General features: G+C 46.1%; 1 protein-coding gene across 2 annotated transcripts in view; it reads right to left on the bottom strand.

Moving 5' to 3' along the window:
* The window catches only part of EIF3A (eukaryotic translation initiation factor 3 subunit A), a 541,057-nt gene that overhangs the window by 186,915 nt on the left and 339,296 nt on the right, over positions 1-14,846 (bottom strand). For both annotated transcript variants that reach the window (XM_069239244.1, XM_069239245.1), the window contains exon 15: positions 12,433-12,555. In XM_069239244.1, the coding sequence (XP_069095345.1) occupies positions 12,433-12,555 (123 nt within the window). The remainder of the gene's footprint in view (positions 1-12,432; positions 12,556-14,846) is intronic.

Raw genomic sequence — 14,846 nt, 5'->3', positions numbered from 1 at the left:
GGTTATTACTGTTTGCACTGTTTTCTAACCTTTTCTAGGCCTATTTCTGATTATTAGTGTATATATTTGGTGTATTACCTCCTAAGGGTGGGTCACCTGTCTAGTGATTTGTGGTAATCTGTGCCAAAATGAAAATGTCACTTACCCAGTGTACATCTGTTCGTGGCATCAGTCGCAGTAGATTCGCATGTTTTGCAATAGCTCGCCATCTGGTGTTGGGCCGGAGTGTTACAAGTTGTTTTTCTTCGAAGAAGTCTTTCGAGTCACGGGACCGAGTGACTCCTCCTTTTGTCTCCATTGCGCATGGGCGTCGACTCCATCTTCGATTGTTTTTCCCCGCAGAGGGTGAGGTAGGAGTTGAATTGTAGTAATAGTGCCCATGCAATGGAGTGACTAAGTATGCACCTATTTAAGGTTGAGATGATACATATATAAATAGTTGAAGGTAACTTCCAAACTGCTACAGGCTCCCGGGGAGGCGGGTGGGCACATGCGAATCTACTGCGACTGATGCCACGAACAGATGTACACTGGGTAAGTGACATTTTCAGTTCGATGGCATCTGTCGCTGTAGATACGCATGTTTTGCATAGACTAGTAAGCAGTTATCTCCCCAAAAGCGGTGGATCAGCCTGTAGGAGTGGAAGTAGTCTGAAATAATGTTCTTAATACGGCTTGACCTACTGTGGCTTGTTGTGCGGATAACACGTCTACACAGTAGTGCTTGGTGAATGTGTGAGGCGTAGACCATGTGGCTGCCTTACATATTTCTTGCATTGGGATGTTTCCTAGAAAGGCCATGGTAGCACCTTTCTTTCTGGTTGAGTGTGCCCTTGGTGTAATGGTCAGCTGTCGTTTAGCTTTAAGGTAGCAGATTTGGATGCATTTAACTATCCATCTGGCTATACCTTGTTTTGATATTGGGTTTCCTGCATGAGGTTTTTGAAATGCAATAAATAGTTGTTTAGTCTTTCTGATGTTTTTTGTTCTGTCAATGTAATACATCAATGCTCTTTTGACATCTAATGTATGTAGTGCCCTTTCAGCTACGGTATCTGGCTGTGGAAAGAACACTGGAAGTTCCACTGTTTGATTTAGATGGAACGGTGAAATAACCTTTGGCAAAAATTTAGGATTGGTCCTTAGGACGACCTTATTCTTGTGTAGTTGTATAAAAGGTTCCTGTATTGTAAACGCCTGAATCTCGCTTACTCTTCTTAGGGAAGTGATGGCGATGAGAAATGCCACCTTCCAGGTTAGGAACTGTATTTCGCAGGAGTGCATGGGTTCAAAAGGTGGACCCATAAGTCTAGTTAGGACAACATTTAGGTTCCATGAAGGAACAGGTGGTGTTCTTGGTGGTATAATTCTCCTAAGGCCCTCCATGAATGCTTTAATGACTGGTATCTTATATAGGGAAGTTGAATAGGTAGTCTGCAGGTATGCAGATATTGCTGCAAGGTGTATTTTAATGGAAGAGAAAGCCAGGTTAGATTTTTGTAAGTGAAGCAAGTAACCCACTACATGTTCTGGAGTTGTGTGTAATGGTTGTATTTGATTAATATGGCAGTAGCAAACAAACCTCTTCCATTTACTTGCATAGCAGTGCCTGGTGGGTGGCCTTCTGGCTTGTTTTATGACTTCCATACATTCTTGGCTAAGTTGTAAGTGCCCGAATTCTAGGATTTCAGGAGCCAGATTGCTAGATTCAGCGATGCTGGATCTGGGTGTCTGATCTTTTGGTTGTGCTGTGTCAACAGATCTGGCCTGTTGGGCAATTTGATGCAGGGTACTACTGATAGGTCTAGCAGCGTTGTGTACCAGGGTTGCCTTGCCCAAGTTGGTGCTATTAATATGAGTTTGAGTTTGTTTTGACTGAGTTTGTTTACCAGGTAAGGAAGGAGAGGGAGAGGAGGAAAAGCGTAAGCAAATATCCCTGACCAGTTCATCCATAGGGCATTGCCTTGGGACTGTTTGTGTGGGTATCTGGATGCGAAGTTTTTGCATTTTGCGTTCTCCTTTGTCGCAAACAAGTCTATCTGAGGTGTTCCCTAGAGTTTGAAATAAGTGTTCAGAATTTGGGGGTGAATTTCCCATTCGTGGACCTGTTGGTGATCTCGAGAGAGATTGTCTGCGAGTTGATTTTGGATCCCTGGTATAAATTGTGCTATTAGGCGTATTTGGTTGTGAATTGACCAACGCCAAATCTTTTGTGCTAGCAGGCTTAACTGCGTGGAGTGCGTCCCCCCTTGCTTGTTTAGATAATACATTGTTGTCATGTTGTCTGTTTTGACGAGAATGTATTTCTGAACTATTATTGGTTGGAAAGCTTTTAGTGCTTGAAAAACTGCTAGAAGTTCTAGGTGATTTATATGCAGTTTTGTTTGATGTACGTTCCATTGTCCTTGTATGCTGTGTTGATCGAGGTGTGCTCCCCACCCTGTCATGGAAGAATCTGTTGTTATTACGTATTGTGGCACTGGGTCTTGGAAAGGCCGCCCTTTGTTTAAATTTATGTTGTTCCACCACAGAAGCGAGAGGTAAGTTTGGTGGTCTATTAACACCAGATCTAGAAGGTGACCCTGTGCTTGTGACCATTGTGATGCTAGGCACTGTTGTAAGGGCCTCATGTGCAGTCTTGCGTTTGGGACAATGGCTATGCATGAAGACATCATGCCTAGGAGTTGTAGTACCATCTTTGCTTGTATCCTTTGTGTTGGATACATGCGTTGTATGATGGTGTTGAAATTTTGAATTCTTTGGGGACTTGGAGTGGCTACTTCTTTTGATGTGTCTATTATGGCTCCCAGGTATTGTTGTACCTTGCGCGGCAGAATTTTGTGAAATTGACGGTGAACCCTAGTTTGAAGAGGGTTTGTATGATATGATTTGTGTGATTTGAGCACTCAATTAACGAATGGGCCATGATTAGCCAGTCGTCTAGATATGGGAACACATGTATTTGCTGCCTTCTTATGTGTGCAGCGACTACCGCTAGACATTTGGTAAAGACTCTTGGTGCGGTTGTTAATCCGAAAGGCAGTACCTTGAATTGGTAATGTATTCCCTTGAATACAAACCTTAGGTATTTCCTGTGCGATGGGTGTATTGGTATATGGAAATAAGCATCCTTGAGGTCTAAAGTTGACATGTAGTCGTGTAGTTTTAGCAATGGCAATACTTCTTGTAGTGTGACCATGTGAAAGTGGTCTGATTTGATGAAAGTGTTCACTACTCTGAGGTCTAGGATTGGTCTCAGCGTTTTGTCCTTCTTTGGTATCAGAAAGTACAGTGAGTAAACTCCTGTGTTTATTTGTGTGTTTGGCACTAATTCGATTGCATTCTTTTGCAATAGTGCCTGCACTTCTATCTCCAGGAGATTGGAATGGTGTGTTGTCAAATTTTGTGCTTTTGGTGGTATGTTTGGAGGGAATTGTAGAAATTCTATGCAATAACCATGTTGGATAATTGCTAGAACCCAAGTGTCTGTAGTGATTTCCTCCCATGCTTTGTAATAATGACTTATTCTTCCCCCCACTGGTGTTGTGTGGAGGGGGTGAGTGACATGTGAGTCACTGTTTAGTAGTAGGGGTTTTGGGGCTCTGAAATCTTCCTCTATTCCTAGGGAATTGCCCTCCTCTATATTGTCCCCGAAAACCTCCTCTATACTGTCCCTGGTAACTGGACGGTGTTGCTTGTGAGGTGCTGGCTTGTGTGCTCTGACCCCGAAACACCCCTCGAAAGGATGTTTTACGGAATGTGCTGTAATTGCCTCTGCTCTGCGGGGAGTAGAGTGCACCCATGGCTTTGGCAGTGTCCGTATCTTTTTTGAGTTTCTCAATCGCTGTGTCCACTTCTGGACCGAACAGTTCTTTTTCGTTAAAAGGCATATTGAGAACTGCTTGTTGAATCTCTGGTTTAAATCCAGACGTTCGGAGCCATGCATGCCTTCTGATAGTTACAGATGTATTAATTGTCCGTGCAGCTGTATCTGCAGCGTCCATGGAGGAGCGGATCTGGTTGTTGGAAATGGTCTGTCCCTCCTCAACCACTTGTTTTGCCCTATTTTGTAAGTCCTTGGGCAGATGTTCAATGAGATGTTGCATCTCGTCCCAGTGGGCTCTGTCATAGCGCGCAAGTAGTGCCTGGGAGTTCGCGATGCGCCACTGGTTTGCAGCTTGTGCTGCGACTCTTACCAGCTGCATCGAACTTGCGGCTTTCTTTATCTGGGGGTGGTGCATCTCCAGATGTGTGGGAGTTGGCCCTTTTCCTAGCTGCTCCTACGACGACAGAGTCTGGTGGCAGCTGTGTAGTGATGAAAACCGGGTCTGTAGGAGGCGCCTTATACTTTTTTTCCACCCTTGGTGTGATAGCCCTACTTTTGACCGGCTCCTTAAAGATTTCTTTTGCGTGCCGGAGCATACCAGGGAGCATAGGCAGGCTTTGGTATGAGCTGTGGGTGGAGGAGAGTGTGTTGAATAAAAAATCATCCTCGACCTGTTCTGAGTGGAGGCTTACGTTGTGAAATTGTGCTGCTCTAGCCACCACTTGAGAATACGCGGTGCTGTCCTCTGGTGGAGATGGCTTCGTAGGGTATGCCTCCGGACTGTTATCTGACACTGGGGCGTCGTATAGGTCCCATGCGTGTTGATCTTGGTCACCCTGGCTTATGGTGGTGTGAGCTGGGGAGTGTGATGGAGTTTGTGCTGGTGAGACGTTAATCACGGGCGGAGGAGAGGGTGGTGGGGTAACTCTTTTCAACACTTTTGGTTGTGGTGTCTGTTCAGTTTGGAACTCCAACCTTCTCTTTCTTCTAATGGGGGGAAGGGTGCTTATTTTTCCTGTCCCCTGCTGTATGAAAATACGCTTTTGCGTATGGTCCACATCAGTTGATTGTAGCTCTTCCTCAAACCTATGCTTTTGGGAGGTTAGCGAGTGCTCTTCTGTATAAGAGCCTGAAGCTGGGTCGCTTGCAGTTTGTTTCGGCATCGAAACCCTGTCTGCGTGTTTTTTCGGCTCCGAGGTGACTTTTTTCTTTTTCGGGGCCGAAACCTCTCGGCGTCGATCTTCTTCGGTGCCGCTGTCTCGGCGTCGAGCCGTGTCCACACCGGCATCTCGGTGTCGAGGCTTGTCTCCAGCACTTTCTCGGTCCCGAGAAGGCTGCGTGCCGGTGTCTCGACCGGAGTCGGACGATCTCGGCACTGTTTGGGCCTTTTTCGGTGCCGGCGGTCGGTCACCGAATTTATGGGTGGAGCCATGGCCTGATGGCAGTGGCGTCCCCTGGGCCTTGTAAATCTTCCTCTGTGTGGTTTTCGACGTCTTACTCACGGTTTGTGTATCGTCGAATCCTTCGGAGTCTGAGTCTTGGATCGAGAAGGTACCTTCCTCTTCTTGTTCCTCGAACTCTCGGTGGGCTGTCGGCGCGGACACCATCTGAAGTCTTCTGGCTCGACGGTCTCGGAGTGTTTTTCGGGACCGGAACGCACGACAGGCCTCGCAGGTGTCTTCACTGTGCTCAGGTGACAGGCACAGGTTACAGACCAAGTGTTGGTCTGTATAGGGGTATTTATTGTGGCATTTGGGGCAGAAACGGAACGGGGTCCGTTCCATCGGCGTTTTTCAGCACGCGGTCGGGCCGACCAGGCCCCGACGGGGGATCGAAAAACTACCCCGAAGGGCACCGGAGCTCTTCGATGCGGTGTTGAATCTAACTACGCCGATCCCGAACGCAACAATACCGATGAAAATCTTCCGAAATTAGCTATCTTTCCGTTCCGAAACTCGGAGCGACAGGAACACGTCCGAACCCGATGGCGGAAAAAAAAAAATCGAAGATGGAGTCGACGCCCATGCGCAATGGAGACAAAAGGAGGAGTCACTCGGTCCCGTGACTCGAAAGACTTCTTCGAAGAAAAACAACTTGTAACACTCCGGCCCAACACCAGATGGCGAGCTATTGCAAAACATGCGTATCTACAGCGACAGATGCCATCGAACATACCTTTATTTTTGTACAACTGAGTGTTTTCTTTCATGTGTGTAAGTGCTGTGTGACTACAGTGGGATTGCATGAGCTTTGCATGTCCCCTAGATAAGCCTTTGGCTGCTCATCCACACCTACCTCTAGAGAGCCTGCCTTCTAGACACGGTCTACACTTCACTAAGAGTGGGTACCTGGTATAAGGTGCAAGTATCTTGGGAACCCACCACACACCAGGCCAGCATCTTACAGGAGGGGTGTCTCACCCTGGGGGTCAGATTCTCATCTGTTGGTGGCAGGTAGGTTAGATATAGCCAGTCAGCCCACCAATAGTTGGTAGGTTTTCAGAAAGCACCCCCGAAGTGCCCTCTGGGTGCATGTATTAATAAATCAATCACTGGAATCCGTGAGGGTTAATAAGAGATGTTTGATACCAAACATCCCTATTTTCAGTGAAGCCACCATGTAGCTGGGGAACTCTTATTGACTAGTGTCCAGCACATGTACTTGAAATGTCTTCCCTGTTTACTTACTATGTGTAAGAATCGACAAAGCCTAACTGCTCGCCCACACTACCACAAAATAGAGCATTAGTCCCATCTACTTTTGCCTCTGCAAACCAATTGGGGATCCATTGGAAACTCTGCATGGTGTACTTTTTAGTGCACCACACAGAAAGCCAGCTTCCAACAGTTAGGAATTGGGTTCCCACCCCTGTTGATACAGAATATGATTGTTTTATTGTCGGTTTGGATCAAAATTATCTTTCCCGAAAGCCATTTCTGAAATACTTTTAAGGCTAGGAACAATGTCTTTAGTTCCAGAAAGCTGATGTGATGACCTCCTTCCTGATCTTTACACGCTCCTCGCACCCTGAAATTGCCCATGTGTCCACCCCCATCCCATATGTGAAGCGTCTGTTGTGATGGTCACTATATGAGTTGATTGTAGAAATGTTCATCACCCTCTCCCGAGTTATCTGTGCTCCAACACACCATCTCTTCCTCCACCTTCTGTGTGATAACCACTAGATCCTCCCAACTCCCTGTTGCCTTGAGCATTGATTTTGCAGCCATTCCTGTAATGGCCTTGTGTGAAGTCTTGCCTATGGAATCAAAGGTATACAAGAAGCCATCATTCTTTGTAACATCCTGTAGGAGGCTGGCCCAGTGTGTGATGGACACCTATGGTGTTACACCTTATACTGGGTCCCGGCAACCCTTATTAGGTAGTGTTACAGTGTCTAGGTAGCCAGGGCTCTCTAGTGGTAGCCGTGGTGATCAGCCAGGACTTATCCAGGAGTAGTGTGAAGCACATGCAAGACCACAAGAGTCACACAGTAACTTATCCATGAAAGGAACCAGACAATTTTGCAAAAATAAAGTTTTCTTTTTTACAGGAACACAAAACTAGATTACTATAGGCAAATCCCCTCTGGAGGTAAGTACACACAAAACATACTCAGGTAAGTATTAGGAATTAGCACAAAATAACAAAGGGCCTATAAGAGGGTCAAACCAAATATTAGAAAAGTGGAATGTGAGAATGGGTCCCCCACCAGAGGATATGAACCACAAGAATCAAGTAGCTAGAAGACCCCCAGCGACCAGGAGAGCAGAGGTAAGTTACCTGGTCATCCCACAGGCTAACATGAGGACTTGTGAATGGAATACTGCAAGAACAGGACCAGGCTGCTGGAACCCCAAGGTGGATTCTGGATGAACAGGACCTGCAAAAGAGTCCAGTCTATGCAGGAGTGTCCAGGTGGCAAGGACCACCCTTCTCTTGGTGAACATCTGGGACGACAATGGTGGATGAAGTCCAGCTGCAGAGTCCAGGAGCTGCAGAGGAGACCCTGAAGCTCCCTAGGAGCTGACCCTCGATGGTCACCGGATTGCAGATGGGTTAGTAGTCAGGAGGACCACCAACAAGCACAAGCAAATGCCATTAGAGCTGTTGCAGATTTGCAGAGCTGAAGAAGACCAGTAAGGTCCTCAGGACTCGACCATTGGAGGGGAGTCCGGACGGACCCGCAGAAGACAGGAGAGCCAGCAGAAGCAGTCTGAGCCCCCACAAGCAACCCCATGGCAGCAGGCACAGTAAGCCACAGTGAGACCCAGGTAGTACACCTGAAGACCTCCCACATCACTGGAGCAGCAGGAGGCAACAAGCCTTGGTTGCTGCAACATTTGTGGTGCACAGGGGTTCTGTCTTGGAGAAAGAGACAAGGACTCACCTTCTCCCAATGTGGACAGAAGGGAGAGAGGACCCAGAGGACCCTTCAGAACCACGACCTGTGTTGGACAACCTTCGCATGCCCAGAGGGCAGAAGATCCCAGAAGGCAGACGTCACTGCCTTAGTTGCCTGCAGATGCAAGGGAGTGACTCCTTCACTCCAAGGGAGATTCCTTATTGCTTCTTTGGTGCAGCTAAAATCTTGCCGAATTGCAAGTTGCTGACAGGAGCCGCGGAAGCAATGTTGCATGGAGAGGTTGTCTCAGTGTTGTAGTCTTGTTCGGTTCCTGTGAAGTCCAGAAGCAGAAAAGGTAGTTGCAGAGGAGTCCTGGTGCAGTCTTGCATGCTGAATCCAGGGACCCACCCAAAAGGGAGTCTCTTAAGGGTCACTCTGCAATGTGACCCCCTATCAGAGGGGCTCACTGACGTCATCTGCCTAACCTGACCTGTCAATTGCTCCCAGGGGCCTCTGCCCATCTTTTTTTCCGAGGTGGTACAATCAAGTGGTCACCTGAAGGAGCTCTGGGTGCCAACCTTGTCAGAGGGGCTGTAGCAGCGTGGGCTGCTCGCAGACCCTGGAAGACTGGTAGGAGCAATAGTAGGGGGCCCCAGAGAGCATAGAATCGTGCCATCAGTATTGGGGTATGATTTTGACATGTTTGATATAAAACATGCCTAAGTTCAGAGTTCCCATTATGTAGCTGGACCATAGGTTTTTGACCTGTGGCCAGTACAGAGCTAAAATGGCTTCCCCGCACTTACAAAGTCCAGAAAATTGAAAATGGAGTTTGTAGGGGCACCTCTGCCCCTACAAAGTCCAGAAAATTGAAAATGGAGTTTGTAGGGGCACCTCTGCCCCTGCAGGGGTGCCCACATACACAGGGACCTGAACCCTACCCTTAGGGCTGGAAGGGCCTTCCATATGGGTGGCTTACAGTGACCTGGCGCAGGGACCAGCAGTGAAATGGTGCATGCACCTTTTTACACAGGCTGCAAATGGCAGGCCTGCAGGCAGTTTGCATCGGCTCCCACTGGTGGCATAATACATGCTGTAGCCCATGGGGGCCCCCTGGTGTACCAATGCCCTAGGTGCCTAAGTACCATACACTAGGGACTTACAGAGGTACACCAGTATGCCCAATGTAGGGTGCAAAGAGAACCAAGACAACCAAATTTAGAGGAGAGAGCACCATCACTGGGGTACTGGTTAGCAGGATTCCAGTGAAGACAGTCTAAGCACACTCATAACAGTCAAAAAGTGGGGTAACCATGCCAAAAAGAGGGACTTTCCTACAGCTGGGGAATGCAAAGTATATTCGGAGATGCGGGCTGGAAGGTTCACTCATGCAAACACTGTGGCATTGCTCGAAGGGGTGGCTCTTTTGGGAGGCAGTAACAAAATAGCTGGAGGATGTGACTGGGGAGCACACAGCACTAACCCAAGCTTGTGTTGATTAGAATATGGGATTCCTCTGAGGTGTGCAATATAAGGAAATCCAGGCGAACATAAGATAAATGTTGGCAAAACAGATATCGCTCAGAAATGAGGAAGTGAGACTGTCCCCCCGACTTCAGGATTGGGAGACCGGCATGGCTAGCTGCAGGCCACTGGAAAGGAAGGAATACAATTGCAATGGTTGTCTGCAGAAATCTGACAAAATATGGGGACGCTGGGGCTCGGGAAATGAGATCAGAGGTCCTCAGAAGAGCACTAGGGGACATTATAGGTAAAATAGGGGTGGGAGGGCAGGGTGAGAGGGGTTGGGACCACTCCCGTATAGTGGGTCCATGAAGGCACATCTAACTATTTTGAGGGGGAGAAGGGTGTTACGAACTGTATGGCCAGTGACCTGAGACCGCAATTAGACACTCACTGTGTTCAATCAGCCGATTCTTAATTTGCCGTGGGAAGTAACAGACGTGAAGGGGCAGCACAAGGGTAAAACTACAGCAAAATGCAAAAATACAATAAACGTGAGGATGCAGGTTAATCAGTTTTCTATAGTTGAGGATCATGGAAGCTTTGCATGTAAACTTAATGGCAAGGACTAACTCACTTATGGGAGTGGTTTCCAATCTGTGTGTCGCGGCACCCTAGTGTGCCATCAAAAAGTAGCCATAGGTGCCAGACACCAAGCACACAGTTTGGGAACCATTGCAGGGTCATTATAGATTCCACACTAGGTGATTTCATCACTGTTGTGTTTGCTTGTAAGGGCACTGCCCAGCTGAGCCAAGCTGCATTCCGGAAGCTGGCCATCCTTAGGAGGGAGTCCGTGCCCGGCTGCACAGCATCAGCACCACGTGACCAGCATATGGAGGAAACAACTAGTGTTTCAGGACAGCAGCTCAAGTGCAGAGGGGCCCTTGTGGAGTCGGCAGCCTGGCAATACTGCAGGCAAAGGGCAGAGCCTTTTTGCAAACAGTCTGTGCAGGTAAGGCGTCCACTCTGTCGTGTATGTTTCATTTATTTCAGGTCTGCATCAAAAAAAAAAAAAAAGTCAGTTTCGCTTTGCTGTCTTTTTTTATCGTAATTTAAATATTAGGGGGGAAAAAACTGAAAATTTCAAGAGCTGCGTTGAAATATCTTCGTCTCTACTTTCACTCATAAATCTTACATTTCCTGCAATTTCCTCCATTTTCTTTTCCTTATACCTGCAAGTGACTAACCTGGATAGTCTTGACAAGCCATTTCCTTTGGTCACAGTTGAAATAATGTCTTCATGTCTGTAAGGTGGGCTCATTTTTCATCCGAGCCAGTAAGTCAGACCTGTCTTTGGACCCACGATGAATTTAGGGCTCACAGTTTTACTTTATAGCAGTAAGAATAAGCTCAAAAAGTCCATTATACAGTTTGCCACTGGCCAGTATGACCAGCTCAGTTCATGAGACATGACATCACACTACAGGGCAATGCACTTTATTCGAAATGTGAGTGCAGGTTGTCCACTGTTTTAAAGCCAGTGCACACTCTTAATCGCTATAAGATCACAGCTACCTGCCATCATTCGAGGTGTGAGAGCTAACTATGTATTATCTCTGTTTCTGGTTTAAGATTGTTCCTTTTTAGACTGGCCACTGCTGCAACCTTACGTTTCCAAGGTTATGGTCTACGCCTCTAGCGACTCCACGCTTCTGGTAAAATCTGCTTTCAAAGTTAAACCTTCATAACAGAAGGCGAGGAGCCTTCACCCTCCTCTGGACGGTACACAGGTGAACAGCAGTGCAGTAGTTAATGTGTACGACCTGTGCACTGCTCACACCAAGGCCTGGTCTGACAAGTTCACCAAGCTCCGGTTTCACATAGAAATGGTCACGCACCATCCCCCGCCCACCTGCACTTAATGGGAGGAGCTTGGTGAAGGAATGTGAGGAGGCACACACTGGTCACTGGTGCTTCCCCCCACCCACACACTGAAGTGATGTGAATGCTCACTAACTGCTTTTTCCCGGGCACTGAAGCACCCGGTCTCACAGGACCATTAAGGGGGAAGATCAGTTCAGGGCTCAGTCTGCCAGGTACTCACTCACCCAGACAGAGTCCATACTCACCCCTCTCCCCCTCCAGCAACTCCTGCTCCCACCGCTCCTTACTCTCACACCGCTCCTTACTCTCCCACATGGCGCACTCAATCTTCCTCTTCAACAGTCCTTGGGTCCTTCTACCCACCCCCCCTCCCTCCCCCAACCCCCACCTGAAGGTGCTGCTTCCTCCCTCTCTCTTATGTAGATAGTGATAACACCCTCTGCCCCAGCAGTCTGTGTTCTCTCCACACAGATACCTCCTCACATTCATGTTCCTCACCCTCCATGAATTCAGACTGTCCCTACTGTCTGATTAGACAACCCTCAGCAGTTCATGCTCTCTCCACACTCAGTGTATACCCTCTCCATGCGCTAGTTTCCTGTGGGTGTGGTCTAAGATTTGTGGGTGTAATGCCAGGGCGATGGGCATGTTTCTAGGCTTTCAGGTCGTATATTATAATACCTTCATTGGCTTCATCCCAATTGTTTTTAGGAAGAAAAATGGAAGTTCTCCCAGGCCTGGCTTACATCGCTCACAAGCCAAAAAAAATAAATTTACATAATGGGGAGCCACCGCCGACAGGTCAAGGGAGCTGCGGGTCCAAAAAGTTTGACAACCACTGGCTTATGGCATAACATGTTTTACATCTTACTAAGCATGATCCGCTCTCCTGAGACAAACTGATACTTACCTCATAAACAGATCGTCGTGAAGATTTGAGTTTTTCTTCAAACGTATCTCTATCCTCCAGCATCCGAGACAATCGGTTCTTGTGCTCCAGGGCTTTTTCACGCTCCAGTTTCATTGTTGTGATCTGCAAAATATACAATTTTTATGTGGCAGCAAGTTTGTACAAGTAAACCAGCATTTGTGAGTTTCAGCCAATAAATATGGAAATATAAAATTAAATAACTAAACAACTCGGAAAAAACGCATAAAATTGTTACATCTAGTACAATTGAAAGATACATGAAGTTGAAGTAATTGCATGGTATGAAGGTCCTTCGTGTGCATTTCAGGCTATTCCAACACAAGCCTAACAATCACTAGCAATCCCAATAGGCCTGGTTTACGTCTAAAGGTCTGTCTCCAGTTAGTGAGTTTAGGCACGTACTTCATTCATCCACTCCGTGACTTAACCTTGTAATCATGTATCCGTTTATCTCCCCACTGACTCGCTTTTGCATTCACCCACTCATATAAACACAAAAACACACACCTACACATGTGAAAGATACATTAAAAGAAAATAAAGTTCTAAAGGTGACTGGCACATACTTGCAATAAAAAAGTAAAATATTAAATTAAATATAGTAGTGGGCGGCCATCTTGAAACAGCATTGTACATAATGCATCATTGTGCTTAACCTCCAAAATGACTGCTGTGTTTATAAATTATATATATGGCAGTGGTAACTGAAAAGTATAACAAGGACACTATGAAGATTACCGTTCCAAGATCGTCATATGACTTGGAAGCAGCAGCTATTCACATTGAGGCACACAGCAATTAAATGAAAGGAAAGAAAATGTTACCTACTTTCAATCCAAGTTATGCATCGTCGTAATCCTCACTTAATGCATAATCAGAATATTCCTGCCACGTACAGGGAGCCTATAACACTTCTCTCTGAAACTAACAATCAGTCTGTGGTTGGCGATGGGGACCCTCAATGGTCATAATCTAGTGATATCTCAATGAATTCCAAGACAGGCTATCTTTTACTGAATTATCCCTTCTCCTGTACAGTAGTAAGACCACTTTAAAGCACTTAACTGAAATAAAAGTGGTACATTACCTCTAAACTTCAGACGACGGTGAAAGAGAAAAATGAAGGAAAAGGTGTCTGTTAGTTCAAGAGTATAGAAGCTGCAGATAATATACACCGTTACTTTAAGGAGCCAGCAGCTACGATTTCACAGCATGGAATGTACTCCCAATTTGGATCACATTCAAGTTCTTTTTGAATGGCATAAAGTAATATGTGATAACTGAAAATGCTTACAGTACCATTGACAATCAATACAATTACTAGTGGAGGTTTTATGAAGATTTTGACATCAACAGTGCCCCATCAGGGAAAACTAAACTGTCCCACCCTTTGAAATCACTGCATACTTAACACCTTACTAACTTTTTATTAAAAAACATTTCACATCATATCTTTTCATTTTTACTTTTTTGTAACTTGAAAGGACTGTAATCATTAAGAATAGCTGAACCACAATTGTCATTAGCCTTATTAAAAGTTCTTCAGGCGCTCTTAACTGCCACGTGTTTCGAGTTTAAAGAACTGAACCGCCAATGTTAATTTCAGCGGTAAACAGTAGCGTTTTTCTTAACGTGTAGATAGAAGACCTCTCTGTCTTCATTAAGACATCCTGTTTGACAACACAATGTGGCTCTCTACTCACCAGTTTAATCTTTGTTTATACGAGCATAAGCATAAATTATTGTGTTCGGCATCCCATAGTGCCGGAGTTTACCTAAAAGCACTTTTCACTGGGAGTGCGATGCAAAAGAAACAGAAGCACTTCGTTTTACTTTACTGCTACTTTAAGTAACTCTGCCCTTCACATTGTTATAAAAACAAACTGAAAAAACATGTGCACAAATGTATATTTGTGCGAAAAAACACACATGCCATTATGTACCTATATTTACATTCATTTACAAATGGATGCAAAGACGCACATATCGGATGAAACCTAGTGCACTACTCACGTTTTTTTGTCTCTATATAAAAATATACAAAGTCTATTTGTAAGGAAATGCCTCCTTGGCATGGTTGCCCCCTGACTTTTTGCCTTTGCTGATGCTATGTTTACAATTGAGTGTGCTGAGGCCTGCTAACCAGGCCCCAGCACCAGTGTTCTTTCCCTAACCTGTACTTTTGTATCCACAATTGGCAGACCCTGGCATCCAGGTAAGTCCCTTGTAACTGGTACTTCTAGTACCAAGGGCCCTGATGCCAAGGAAGGTCTCTAAGGGCTGCAGCATGTCTTATGCCACCCTGGAGACCTCTCTCTCAGCACAGACACACTGCTTGCCAGCTTGTGTGTGCTAGTGAGGACAAAACGAGTAAGTCGACATGGCACTCCCCT

The sequence above is a fragment of the Pleurodeles waltl genome, chromosome 6, assembly GCF_031143425.1.
Source record: "Pleurodeles waltl isolate 20211129_DDA chromosome 6, aPleWal1.hap1.20221129, whole genome shotgun sequence".
Lineage (NCBI taxonomy): Eukaryota > Metazoa > Chordata > Amphibia > Caudata > Salamandridae > Pleurodeles > Pleurodeles waltl.
The sequence above is the reverse complement of the archived record's forward strand: the minus strand, read 5'-3'. Positions and strand labels throughout refer to the sequence as shown.